We start from the raw sequence: 14,622 nt of genomic DNA, 5'->3' as shown, positions 1-14,622 counted from the left end.
TGGAATGTGCTCTCCGAAACTTAATCTCAGCATGGGGCTCAGGCCAAATCCCCTGACAGATTGAGCCCCGTGACAACCCCCTCCCACCCTGCCTCAGAGTTCAGCAACTCTCTCCTTGCTTTCCCTGGCCTCCTCCTCCTCTCATCCAGCCTGGCCTAAACATTTCACTCCTGATTAATGTATCAGTGACAAGCCAATAGTTCTTGGCTTAAAGCAAAGCCAGGCCCCACTTGGCACAAACATCTTCACTTCTTCATTTTCTTAAGACTTAGTCCCAAACTCCCTTTTGCTGGGAAAGATGAAGCTCTTTCTACACTCAGGGACTGTCACTGCAAGGCAATGGCAGGCTCCTCTGCACACACTTGCTCCACCAAACACTACGGATTTCTGTGAAGGTGGGGCTCTCCACTGCTCTTTCTCAGATGCATTCAAATACAGGACCTTCTGGCCAAATGTACACAACATCTGGCCAAAATCAGGTGCTTGTAAGAAAAATTTCCACCTATGACACCTCTGGCCACACTGATGTCTCCCAATGCCAGAGGGCAGTAGTGACATAATCACATAAGCTCAGGGATAGAAGCAAAGTCCCTTGCTCAGAGCTGTGTCTTGGGAAGGCAGTAAAACTTAGCACACACTGACCCTGTCCTGGCAGCAGTCCTGCAGCAGCTCCAGCAGCAGTTGGGCCATCAGTACCAGCAGGTACTATCTATAAACTCCATCAAGTCAGGAACCAGAGGACGCAGCCTGACTTGTCAGGAAACCAACTACAAACCCCATAGCTCAGGTATTCCCCTGTCTTGCAAAATCTTCTCCCTGCAGGACAGGTCTGCAGCCTACCATGCAGGAGGAGGACAGTTTGATTCAGACTGGGCCACACCATGTCAGCCAATCCACAATCAAAAATGTTACAAAAGGGCCTATGCCAAAGGAGTCGTCCCTTGATGCCAGTACGAACAAGATGAGCCTCTCAGGATGTGTGAGTGATGGCCCAAGCAAAGCAGGGGCTGAGAAGAACTAAAGCTACTCACTAGCCAAGGTGACCACTGCAGGGACGCTGGCAATGACTCCTTCAGGTACACGGGCGATGCACTGGTATCGGCCCACGGTGCGGTTGTTGAGAGCTGTGATGATGAGCTTCCCTCGCTCCACATGGATACCCAGCACCTCGTCTGATCCAGCCAGCTCCTTCCCGTTCAGTCTCCAGGTGAGGTTCACTCGGGGGGGGGTCCACCACACAGCCCAGGCTGACTGGGCCTCCAAGTTTTTGGACAATAGAAGTGGGTTGCACTGTGACCTGCAGAGATTCACCTGCACAGAGGGAAAAAACGAGAATAAGAAAGCTCTATGAGACTCAGCAATAGAAGGGACAGAGGAAAAAGCTGCAGTGCTGTATATTTTGCATTCCTCACAGCTTCTCCTTGTGTTGCACCATCCCCCTGACTTCTCACACACCCACCCTAATTTTTAGAGATGTACACCACCCCCATTTTTTCTTGGCATTGCCTGAGAGAAATGTTCCACTCCGAATGTATCTCTCCCGCTGGAGGAGGGTTTGAACCTAGACCTTTAGTCAAGGCTACTCAGGGCACAGCAGAGAGAGGAAACCTCTTTGTCCTTGAGGCATGGTTACACTAAACAGCATCACGGCAAACCATAATGGGTAAGAAAAGACACTCACTCAGTCTGGCAAAACAGCTGGCAGCTGCAAGCACGAGGCAAGGGATGGGGGACATGGGCCTCTTTCTTCCACGTGTCATTGCCATCCCATGCGGTGTGACCTGGGGCGCCCAGGGAAGGGTCCCATAAGCTGCCTCAGGGGATGCAGTGGATCTGTGGCAGAGGATTCCTGTGGATGACAAGAGATATGACGGATGAAATCTTCAGGTTTCCGTCTGCTTTCCAGCCCTGCCTGGTGTCTCTACCAAAATCCCTGAACTGCCACAGATTCACCAAGCCAGTGGCCTGAGGAGACCACAGATGCTGATGCAAGCATTTCTCTTCTCCAGCTTCTCCCCCAGGCACATTTGGGAGTCTCCCAGGACATCCCATCCTCAAGTACACATACATACATAGACACACACTCCCCTTCCCCATTTCATACTAAGCACAGTGAATGACAGTGATGCACACAGGCAATTTTCAGGAGCAAAACACAAACATTTTCAACAAAATGTCACTGAAGATATCCATTGAGTGATGCTACCACTTTTTGGCTATGTCTAAAATATAATCTATTTTGAACACTAAAATAAATGAGCAGTACAAGTCCATTCTAATTAAGAGACTCAACCTATGAAAATACTTCAGATTAACTGTTCTGCCTGAAACACACCACCTGTTTTAAGTCTACACAAACCACCAGGTTCGTAATTGAAAGCATCAACTAGCCCCAAAAAACTAGAAATGTAAGACCACCTGTCACAAGCTAGGTTGCTGTGAAGAGCTGCACACTGCAGCAGCTGCTTTGGAGACTCATGAAGGAACACTAAAGCAGACAAGTCAAGTCAGAGGGATAAAAGACCACAGTAGCTGCCCCAAGAGACACCTCAGATGTGAGACTGAATTAATCTTTAATCAAAAGCAACACGCTGAAGGCAAGAGGAGATTTTCCTCTACTGGCATTGTTGCAGGATTTTGAGCTCCCTTCAGCTGCAGCACTAAGATGACCTGCAAGTCTTAAGGCACTGCAGAATTGCTCCTGTGGCATGTCTACAGGGAAGAAGCCCAAGACCAAACACAAAGCAGCCACAGGACCCAGCCCAAGCAGCAGTTATACTGCCTGCTCTCCCTGCAGCAATCGGCTCCTTAGCCACAATCACCACCCTGAGGAGCCCCTGACTCTGCAGGGTGGGTATTTCCTACTTCCACCATGGTCACTGCTTGAGCCATCACCTCCTTTCCTTGAGCATGTGCTCTCCATACCCGTCTCAGTCAAAAAGAGAGTACAAGTCCCTTTAGGCATAACCTTCAAAATTAAACCTCCTAACTCCTGAAGTAAGGACTGACACATACTCCCCCTGAGATGCTTGGTGAGTTGTTCAAGGCAAGGCTGATTACTGCTAGCAAGGAAACCACAGCATTTGGAGAAATATCATCAAGCTACTCTCAAATCACTTCGCTTGGCTTTTGGAGACAGCAAAGGTGCAGAAGTGCAGTGCAGCCACGCTGAGGCCTATATTGTGACAGCAAGAATCCAGCAGGCTGGCTTGCACATCTCCCTGCAAATTTGGCTATCCCTCTGACAGCCTCACAAGCTGTCCCTTTCACCCCCACATCCCAGAGCCCTGCCCGAAGGAGAAGTTGTGGAAGAGACATTAATATAAAGTTCAGAAGAGAGAAGAAAAGCTTCCTCTGAGTTGGTGATTTCAAAAGGAAGAAACACTAAGTAAAAATACATGTTGCTGGAATTTTGGAAAGGCCACAAACATCGTTACATGGCCCTTTGCAGGTCAGTATGAGTTCAGTGAACTGGCTCTACACAAGGTAGCTTTTTATAGGAGTTAAACAGTCATGGGTAGAGTAGCTGTGAGGCCAAGATGACAAGCCCTGATGAGAGGCAGAGTACATCAAGTCAAGCTTGTCATGGCCCAATGTGGCTTCCAGGCATCCAGGAGCTCAGACACTGGGCATATCCTGAAGGGATCCAGAGAAAATAGCTAGGCCATACTCCAGCTACTGCAGGCCACAGTCTTTTCACAGGCCACATGTGAAAATCCCTGCGGATAACCTCCAGTATCCAAGAGACAAGGCAGCAACTCCCACACACCTCATCTTTCATGGTATTCACTCTCCTCACCTGAGAAGAGTCTTAAAATTTCCCCCATGAACCAGCGCATAGTGTTGTACAAGATCTGAGGTGTTCAAGTTTATTTCTCCACATAAGACAGCCACCAAAGCACCCTTCATTATGCCACAGCCACCATGGCAAGTCACCACTAATGATGGCTCTAAAACTGCCCTGGGTCTGTCCACATCAGAACATGCAGTGTCGACACCACTGCTGATGCACAAGTTAAGGTCCTACTAATTACACTCATCTGGAAAAGACTTTGAGGTAGTTCAGGCTTAAAAACACCTCACACCCTAAGAGATGGAAAGTCTTTCACTGATGTAGAAGAAACATTTTGGGGTAGCACTTACTGTCTGGTTCATCAGTGTTGGAAGCCTACAGAGCAAAGCTGACTCACTCCTCTTATCTGGATGGGTTTTGCAGTAGGATGGAAAAATGCTGGACAGAAAGGAGTTGCTCCCTGGAGCCCAGGCTGAGGGAGGGGGTAGGCAAAGACGTTCCCAACCAGACCTCCCTGCAGCTCTGCATTGCACAGAGCCTCTGGCCAGAAGGGCAAAGGCGCAGAACTGTGCACGAGACCCTTAGTGTGCTAGGACCACCCAGGCACATTGATGCAATGACTGAACTGGCTGCCCGCAGGTCTGTGAAAAGATGAAGAGCAATAGGTGGGGAGAAGAAAAAGCGAGCTCAAAAAATCTGGCTGCAGCACTGGGCAGATTGAACATTATTGGGCAAAAAATGACGAGAGAAGGTGTGTTGCAACAAGTGTATGTATGGTACCTCCCCAAACCTCCAGGCAAGAGTACAAGCTCTAAATAGGGACATGTGGCCATTTCTTTCACAGCTGATTGAAGTACAAAAAGTAAATGGCCAGCATGAAAATAATGAGAAAAAATGAATGAAAACATCAATTTCAAAAGAACTATTAGGATCCAGGGCCAGATTTTGAAATTCTCAGCTTCCACAATTGAAGCCAGATTTTCAAAAGCATTCAGTTCTTGACATGCTGAGCTCTCCTGAATAGGCAACCAACTTATTTCGATGTCTAAATGGGAGCTGACCTCTTTTGAAAATGCTGCCCTTAAGCAGCCTGCAATAGTGCAAAGCAAGGAACTTTATAAATCAGGCAGCTTTTCGATCTGCCTCATGTCCCTCCCAGCAGCACCAGAGTGGACTGCAGTGGGAAAGGAGGCAGAGGTGGGGAGTGGAGACCTCAGGCACTCCAGCTGACTTCCCAGAGGTGGTGGTCCCAGACAGTGGCTGCAGGGCTGCTGCATGACAGGGTCCTGCTCTTCTGCCTCCCTTCCCCAAGGCAGGTACCTTGTGAGGTGCCCCAGCTTGCCAATACTTCTGCAGCCACCAACACCACCAGCCTTGACAGCTCCTGCTTAATTGCCAGCTAGGAAAAGAAAGAGTTAAAGTAATTTAAAGAGCTTCAAGAGGGAGGGAAAACAAAAAAAATATTAGTTGTTTATTTATTTTAAATTCTTTCCTGCCAGGTTAAAATAACAATTTCCTGTCGGTGGAGCTCTAAGTCCCTTTCAGGCAGTCCAGTAAATCAAAAGAGGGGCCATTAAGAGAACAAAATTAACAAGAGCCTAATCAGTTAAGGAGGGGTGGTGGGGGTGTAAAATCTGTCGGCTTGGCTTCCCACCACACACCTAAGCCCAACGAGGCCCCTGCCTGCAGCCCCAGCTGTGCTGCGGTGATGGAGGGCACTGCAAAGGCAGCGGAGCGAGAAAGGATAACTAGAGGTGAAGATATAAAAGGGAAGAAAGACCCGCGCCTGCGCGGGGGGGTGACAAAGCTCGAAAGGAAAAAGGGATTTGAATTAAGCACAGGCTGTCGGAGAGGTGTTTGTTGATTAGAAACTGAAGGTTTTACTGAGGAAATGCAGCTCACAGCCCCAAGCCCCCTCCTGCTTAACAAGGGCCAGCCAAGCAGCCCTTGTTACTGCCACACTGCCTGTAATTTACAAGGCTCCCAAATAGGAACCAGCCTGTGCCTTAGCTCTGGGGCAGCATCCCGGCACCACACACCCCAGCCCCACGGGCAGGCTGTGGGGATGCACAGGCACTGGGAGCTGCGCAAAGCCACCGATGCTCATGGCAGTGGTCTGGGGTTGTGTCAGGCAGACGGACCTTGGGAACTTCTTCCTGCAAGGGAAGAACGGTGAAGGGGTAGGGACTGCTCTGCACCGAGGGAAAGGCTGCAGCAACTTCAGTCCAGCTACCAGCTGGGGACACCCTGGGTGACTCTGGAGAATTCACTGCAGCTGCTCTCCGTTTCTAGCAGGTCAAGTAGGGACAGTAGTACTCCCAGCTCTCCGTTTCATACATTGAGACCTCAGCTTTTCAGAAAAAGCAACGTCTTACACAGTATTATGAGCCAGTTTTACTTGTAATCATTAGTTTTTAATACAAGATGTACTTTTCTCGGCAGGCAGGGCTGGAAATCAAAAGCTCTCTGACTGGAACTTCCATCCCACCAACCAAGCTGTTCTTGGATCCCAAATCTTTTCCATCCCCTCTGAAAAATCCCACTGTACAACTGTAATCCTCTAGCAACAAAAATACTGTCCAGGTGACATATCTGAGCAGATCAGCTGCGAAGTCCCTGCATGATTCCCAGGCATGAACAACAATCTGGGTATCCCTGACTGCTTCTCCCCAACCCATCAAACAGTAACATCCCACAAGGCAAAATTAATCTCTACTCAACCCCCGTCCCCATTTCAAAGTATTGATTTCAAACTGCGAAGTTATGCTCATTTCCTCTGAAAGGGTTTGGGAAAAGGAGAGGTTGGTGTAGGACAGAACTACCCCTCCCACAGAACAGCATGGGTAGCTGATGGGGATGGGTGTGCAGGTGCCATTGGGAGTGGCAGGATCCCAAATGGGAAGTGGCTGGTATCAGGAGAGGGCAGAAAGGCAGAACTCAGTGTTATATCACCATGTCTGAAGTCAAGGAGGTAGCATAGTGTTTGTGGAAACAGTGATAAAAGCTTGCCTGTTTTTTCCCTCTGTAGTACTGAGAGCCGCTGATTTCAGAGTGCATTAGGTCCTCTAACATAGCCCTTGATTAACTATATGAGGGAGTCCCCTCCTCCCTTTTTAAATGTAATTAGGCAAAAAAGACTCTCTTAGTGCCTGCTTGTGAGCTGAGAGAGTGCATCAAAAAGCCACAGCAGAGAAAGCCTGGGATAAATTTATGCTCATAGTCAGAAGGAAAATATCCAGAATAAAACCTGGCACAGATCAGTGAGTTTTCATAAAAACCGCAACTGACCCTAAAAATGAACCACAGTTTTAATTCAAGCAAGTCCTGAGCAATAGACACCTCTTTTAAAAATAAACTAAACTTGCAGGTAAAACATCTCTTTTCCTTGAACAGACCTGCTCACGCAAACCAAACCAGCAACAAATCAAACACGCAAACACCTTTGTAACGTTTTTGTTTTCCTCAAGATGAATCTACTTCCCTGAGCATTTCCTTTCCACAACAGCCTGCAGCATCACCAGGGAGAGAACTGGGCATGCTGGCTGTGAATTAGCAACAGGATCCAAAGCCTTCTCATAGCCTGTCTGACTTTTGCTCGTATCCCTGAGGACCCAATGCCTGTAGCTGCTCGCACCTCTCCATCCAACAGCTCCTCTGAACTGAGCGTCACTTTCCAGCTGGCATTGATCAGGCTGACTTTGCTGAGACCCAGCAAAGCCTTTCACGTTGGCATTTTGCTCAGCCAGCAAGCAGGAGGCCACTTGAAAAACGAAATGCCACCTTCATACCTGCCACGGGCTCCCAGTGTCACTGTGGCGGTGGCACTGCAGCAAGCGTGGCTCACCTTGGGCGCTGCCTATGGCATAGCGGTCCCAGGTGCTTGGACCTGCCAAGCTATCCCTAGAGGGGACAGCTCTAGTCCAGGCAGGCCACGGATGCAAGGATGGCCTTGCCCCACAGGATACACGTCCTTTTTTTCACAGTTACCAGGAGAGGAGCCCTGTGCTAAAACACAGTGTATACACATCAGCTTTTGCTGCCCCTTGGCGTGCCCTGAAAGCAGCTCCAGTCCTTGAAAAGACAAGGCTAAAGTGTAAGAAAAAAAGAAAACCCACGTCCTTTCTTCAATATCATGCTCCCCCCCTGCCCTAGACACTTAATTTCCCTCTTCCCCCTCCCCCCCCTCCTCCGGCTTCCCCCTCCATTCTGAGTAAATTCAATTTGACAACCCTGCTAATTGGATAAACGCTGCTCCCTGCGCTCCTTTAAGGCTGCCCGCTTTTCTCTCCTTGTTTTTGGAGGGCGATTGTGGCTGTTCTTTAACATGAATTCCATCTGCTTTATTTCTCCTCTGCCCATTCAAGATCCCTTCTGAATATGTATGAGGGGCTGCGCCCCCCCCACCCCCTTTCTCCTCCATCCCACCTCCCTCCCTCATCACCCCCCCACCCCTCTCCCTGCCCTCTCCCATTGCCCAGGACAATAACCCCCCAAATGCCCCCTTCTCCCACCCGGGCCCTTTTTGCTTTAGATAAACACAGGCAGTGTCAAGTGTGAGGAGGGGGGGGAAGGATGGGGTTCAACTGCCAGTCAAGCCTCGGGCCCTCAATGAAGCCCGGAGGCCTACCCTAATCTGCTGCATGCTTGCCATATGGGAGCTGTGTTGCCCTGGGAAACACTAACAGGCAGAACGGAGCTTAATAGAGTCCATATTCATTGTAATGCAGTGAAATGGCTCGAGGGACTATTGCCCCTTGGGTCTGTTTTCATTCTTCTGTTCCCTTTCTTTTCTCTCGCTTTTTTTTTTTTAATAAATTTTTTTCCTCCTCTCCTTCTTCTCCCCCTCCTTTTTTTTCTGTTGTGGTTTTTTTTTTTTTTTTTTTACCCCTCTCCTTCTTTCTTCCTTTCAAAAGGACGAAGTCCCTGGAGAGCTCTAATCTGGAGAGGCTGGGGGCACACCGAAGGGCTGGCCAGCCGATGGGGCAGGAGCGGGAATGGGGAAGGGAGAGGGTGGAGGTGGTTAGGGAGGTGAAGGAGAGGTGGAGGGTAAGAGGAAAGTAGTAACTAATAAGCATGCAGCCGGCCAGCTGTCAAGATGCTGACAATACTGCTCGGGGTGCAAAGAACCTGACAGCCAGCGCTGGCATGGAGCTGGCGCAGGGTCCCCTCGGGAACCGCCTGCCTCTTCTAAGAGCCTCCCCGAACGCGGCACAAGCAGAAAAAAAAAAAAAGAAAAAAAAAAAAGAGAAGGGCGCAGATGGAGCGTGCTGCACAGCCTCTTCAGAAACAAAGTGCACCTAGGAAACAGATGTTGTTGCTGCAACAAGCCTGGAACTACTGGCTGCTCTCTGTCTCCTTCTCCCAAGTGCGTGCAGGGAGAAAGTGGCCCTGGAGCAGCTGCCGGGGCTGCCCCCGTGGCTGGGACATGCCGCCTCTCCAATCAAAACCTTTAGTCCAGCTTCACGCCCAAACTGGGAGAGCTGCCACAGTTTTAGACCAACTTTTCCTCTGCACTCTCTACCCTTCTCATTCTTGGTCCACCTGTAGACTCTCCTGCCTTGCAGCTGAGGTCCCAGTACAGAGAGCTGAGGAATCTGAAAGGGGTGTACATCTGCAGCACTTACAGAAGGATGCAGGTCTGCATTCAGGGGCTGGATCTTCAAATGTCAGAGAACCAGCAGAATTGCTGCTATTAAGGCCGTGTGAGACCAAGGCCCCACAGAGGTGCAGCTCAATCTACTCCCTTGCCAAGGCAAGGAAAAAAGGGTCAGGATCCCCTTGAAAACCACATCTATGTAGTTACATACACACTTGTGATGAGTTATCTGCTCTGGAGTGTTCTCAGTTTTCCTCACAACTGCTACAAATTCAGCTGATGGTGCAGCAACAAAGCCTTGCTTTTCTGAGGCTTCACTATGGGACAATACTGAATCTTCATGGTAAGAAATATTTCAGAGGAGGCAGCAGGAAAAGGGTCACCTACTGATATCAGTATGATGTGAAAACACACCTTCAGCCTTAGAAGCAAACGATTTAGTGCACTGTATTACTTGCCTGAGTATTCTATCTCTTGCCATATGAAAACAATATTCACTTTATCATCCCCATCACAACTAAAGCTGAAGATCAGTGTCAATGCAGTGAGAGCTGCAGGCAGGTGCTGTATTAAACACAGAAGAAAAATCCCAATGTCTTTAGACTTCACACCACTGGGTAGAGGAGTTAGTTACTTTCGGATGCTTGATACAAGCACTAACAAAATTTACCCTCACTACCTTTCTGCTCTTTGGACAAAGAGGAAAAGTATGTAACAGAGAGCTGGGAATAAGTAAAAGTGTACATCTGGGAAAGAAAAGCCCACGGAATGGCTCTGCTGGCAAATGATGCAGCGGGACCCACAGGAGGGGTGGCATGTGGCAGCTGATGCAGCTGGCTCTGGTGTGGGCTCCACCATGCTGAATCCTACATCAACATGAGCCAGGCCTCAGGTTGTTCACTCCCTGTCAGCAGCTGCAGTGGAGGAGGGTGCTGGGAGCCATGGGCAGTTCCCACCAGGAGCTGTCATCACACAGGCACAGATGTGTCTGTGGGTAGTTTGCATTACTCAGGGACTACTTTTGTTTTTCCCTTCTCATCCTTTGCAAACAAAAAAACTCCAAACCTTGAAATCTGATGTTGAGAGTCTAATTGCCTCTTGGGTTAGGGAGAGGTCAGAGAGAAGGCAGGCCCAGAAGATGCAGGGGAAGTGATGCAGGACAAAAGCCCTCAAAGATACTAAAGGGAAGTGAGGAATAAAGGTGACAGAAAAGAAAAAGAAGAAAATTTAATTTAGATGAGAGGGTCAAGAAAGAAGAAATAGAGGAGTTGGGATTTTGGCAGATTTCCGCATGTTGTGTTTGCCTCCACTGCTTCAGGGCAAGGATATGGCAATGCCACAGCTCACCTGCCACATATGTATCCAGGCTCAAGTCCTTGTCCCCGTTTTCCTCTGAGCAGGGGCTATCACCTCACTCACATCATCACCTCTCAAATAATTCTCTCTCCCCAGCTGACACTCTTCCACTTAATTTAAATGTGGCCGGCTCAGAATAGCAGGAAAAACACTCCTGCTCTCTACCAGAAACTTCTTGCTGCTCTAAGACAAAAACTTAAATCAACAGATACACTTTCACAATATGCTCTGGTCCCAGTGAAACAGCATTTTTCCATGGGGATCTCAAACAGGATGCTCTTCTCCAAAGCTTTTTTCACTCTGCATCACTTCCCCAGCAGCTCCTGGGAAAACCACAGAGCCAATTCTCACTCCCCAACTACAAGACATCAAGATGTTGACCAGAACAACCATTTTGCTACTGATGTGGCACCAACACTAAAAAACCCCCAAATCCTAGGCTACCTAATATCACCCTACAGCCTCTCTGCAGCCAGAGCAGTGGTCAATAATGGGAAGACCACAAATCATGGCAAAGGTGTGACACGGAGCTGCCCTGAAAAGCCCCATCTCCATTTTATTGTTTCTGTCACATGATGGGGTCAAGCTTGCAACAGGACAGACAATAAATATCCCAGCATCCATTCATGCTGGTAACCACCAGCTGAAAGACTCCTCTCTCTGTATAATATAAACCAAAGCACAGAGGAGTGGTGGACAAACCCTACCAGACAGCATCTGCATGGAGCACAGCAGGAGTGCTTGGGGAGCAAGCACATATCACTGTTTGTCAGCTATAGCCACCTGCAAACTGAGACTCAGAAGTTCTTGTTCACAGAGTAGATCACAAGCCAGAGACAGCAGATATGGATGCTTTTTAAGAACAGCCACCTCTCCATATGCTTAAATATGAGCCTATCTTTAAGTACTAAACTAAAAAAAAATTTTAAAAAACTTTGTCTAGGAACAATAGAAAAATCTTGTCCATGTCCAATTAGAAACAGTAATAGAGTGAAACAAATACACAAATAAAAAAAACCACCAAACCACAAACCAGAAGTCCACAGAAACTGCCACTGACACTGTTAAGCCTTCCTTGGGGGAAGCTGCTATGGGGAACTTTTTCTTTTGGAAGAGCAAAGACTCGGGTAGCTTTTGGCAGAGCAAAGACTTGGGTAGCTTTTCTAGGCTCTGAACATTCTTCCAGTGTGTACTTGAAGAGCAAGGGTACCTACAGCTATTGCTGTAAAAAACTGACCAAGCTTATCATAAACATAAACCAGTGCCACAGAATACCTGCTAAAACAACACATCTCTGGATTATAACAGAGAACTTGATTCTACTGCCACCAAAATCAGCCTGATCTTTTCCATGACTTCAATGGGAGCAGGCCCAGAAACTGCATTAACAAGCACAAGGCTAGTTTAACACAGTTGACATCAAAATCCAGAAGAGCACACAAAAGAGTACTTGCCAGTAACGTCAACACAAAGTTTAATCCCCAGATGGCTGGCTTTAGAGACATCCCCATCACCACCATAAAGAGAAACTGCCTTCTAGTTTACACTCCTTTCAGCAATGACTTGTTGCTGGGATGCAAAAGAACACAAGCCCCTTTTTCTTGTCCTTTAAAGATGGTATTTAAAAGTTGGGGACTTTTTTTTTTTCTTTCATAAATTTGGGAATAAATGGGAATTTTTACTCTCCATAGCTGTCACTAAATTGCTTTTCACTAACAATAATAATTTTTGTTATGGGAGCAGGTCAAAAACCTCTAGAACTCTCTGCTGGGACAAATTTCCCCTAGAAGACATGTCACTGCTCCAAAAAACACAAGAGGAAGCTCAAGGCTAGCAAAACAACGGGACAGAAATTACTGTCTATAGAAAATGCTCTGGCTTGTGCCAAATGCCTAAGGTGGGGTGCGGGGATTAGTGCTGAGTGCCAGAACCCAGATGGGCTGAGCAAGAGCCCTACTTTGTGCCATGATCAGCAGCTGTCATGCTGTTCCAAAATCCCACGGGGCCCACCCCGAGATGAAAATTCATGGGGGACACACTCACAATGGGGTGTCAGGATGGGTGACAGATTTCCCCTTTTCCCAGAGATGAAGAGGAGAGGGTTGCATTGCTTAGGCTTTTTTAAAGATTGTGTTTGCATGTGATTTGCCCCATTTATCATCCCAACAATAAACATGCCTTTCCAAAAATGATGGTCCCGTTGAGGACAGCAAGCCAAACATGGCAGGAGATGAAGCAAGACCTCAGGTCGCCCTGCACAGACAGATGGGCAGGGCTGGCATATGGCTTCTCCCTGTCAACAAGGGGATGTTCCGTAACAAAAGGAAGGACAAAATGCTGCTGCCTCAGAGCCTGGGGAGGTAGACTCACCTGCCTGTGCCCCAGCCAGCTCCTAGGACACACTGGCAAGTGCCACAGCCAGGCCTGTCAAGCAGCAGTGCCTGTGACGACTGGGCACAGCACAGACCTGCCACTGGCTCCCCACTTGTCACTCCTGCCCACTCACACTCGAACCCAGGCTGAAAGCACAAGCTCAGAGCCCAAGGCCCCTCCCCAGGCCTTTCACACAACAAGCATCAGCGGCAATTCCAGCTGTAAAGTTTGCTTTCCTTGACGTACAGTTTACTTTCTCCATTCCCCCACATCCCACCCCTGCCACTTACCCCTCACTCCAAAAAAGCTCTCTCAAACAGGCTTAAGCTTTAAACAAATAAGGGCTTGGCAAGCAGCAGCCTGCTCCTGTTTCCCTCCCCACCAGCCCTGCTCTCCCCCCGCCGCCTCCACCTCTGAGCCTTGGCGCAAGCAGAGCTGGCGAGCGCTGCACAGGCATAGAAAACAAACACGTGGAGCAGCGCCAGCTGTGAAGTTGGATTTGGCATACACTGTTTACAGAATGAATAAAAGCACATGCGAGAAGAAGGAATGGGAGAAGGGAGTCGGAGTGGGGAGCCAGGGGTGCCTTAGGCTCAAGGGAACAAGGTGACTTCGTTACAAAGCCCTGGCACATGCTTGCTGGAGGGTCTTGTGCCCTGCGTGGAAGTGGAGGTGGGGACAGTCCTACAGCCACATTTTCTGAGCTATTCGGCACCACACTTCCCCACCCCTTTCCTAGTGAGCTGGACTCTTTTTGCATGTGCTTGCCCTTCCTCCCAGGCAAAAATTAGTGTGTTCTGACACAACATGTGAAAAATTAATGCACTTTTACCCTCCAGGGCATGCAGTTCTCCCCCTTTTCTTTCTTTCTTAGGGTTTCTATTTTCCATGCACATTATGCTTCATGGCCCCACAGCACAGGAAACCCTGACCCAACTGCCCATCACCTTGACTGAGATGACATATGTTGAAGGTCCACATTTACACTAATCCCCCTCCCAACAGTCCCTTTCTGGAAAGATTTCAGACAAAATATCCCTCCTCTTAAACCCAAGCTCCCAGGAGATGCTAGCTTGGATATCATTTATTATTCTGCCCTCATCAGTCTGGTCTGACCATGGGAATGGCACTGGAAGGCTTTAGGAATAGATCACCTATGGCCTTACAGCAACACTGGGTCCATGCAGGTTTTCCTCCCTCTCTCAGTCATCTCCAAGCAAAATGAAACAGAAATTTATGTACTCTGCAAACGTTTGGGGTAGAATCTAGCAATTTGACATGGTTTGCATGTGGTTTCCCCCCAAAACCATAAACCAGCCCAGGTTTGCTTGGAAGGTCCTCAGTTGTGTTTGGAGGCTGTAAGAAAAGCAGCAGTGTCCTACCTGGTCTTGGACCCTGTCCAAAATAGACCAGCAGCTGGATGGATTAACAGCCCGGCCTGACCACCCAGACACCTGCAGACATGTTTTCACAAGTCTTATTACCATCCCTGAAACACAGTATG

The 14,622-nt window shown here is 48.5% G+C and overlaps 1 protein-coding gene across 1 annotated transcript in view; it reads right to left on the bottom strand.

Moving 5' to 3' along the window:
* Positions 1-14,622, bottom strand: part of BOC (BOC cell adhesion associated, oncogene regulated) — a 54,558-nt gene that overhangs the window by 21,388 nt on the left and 18,548 nt on the right. The window contains 3 exon segments of the mRNA XM_033053007.2: positions 1,032-1,227; positions 1,229-1,311; positions 1,682-1,849. Coding sequence (XP_032908898.1) covers positions 1,032-1,227; positions 1,229-1,311; positions 1,682-1,849 — 447 coding nt within the window.

This window comes from Catharus ustulatus, chromosome 2 (assembly GCF_009819885.2).
Source record: "Catharus ustulatus isolate bCatUst1 chromosome 2, bCatUst1.pri.v2, whole genome shotgun sequence".
Taxonomy (NCBI): domain Eukaryota; kingdom Metazoa; phylum Chordata; class Aves; order Passeriformes; family Turdidae; genus Catharus; species Catharus ustulatus.
This window is presented reverse-complemented; position numbering and strand designations above follow the sequence as displayed.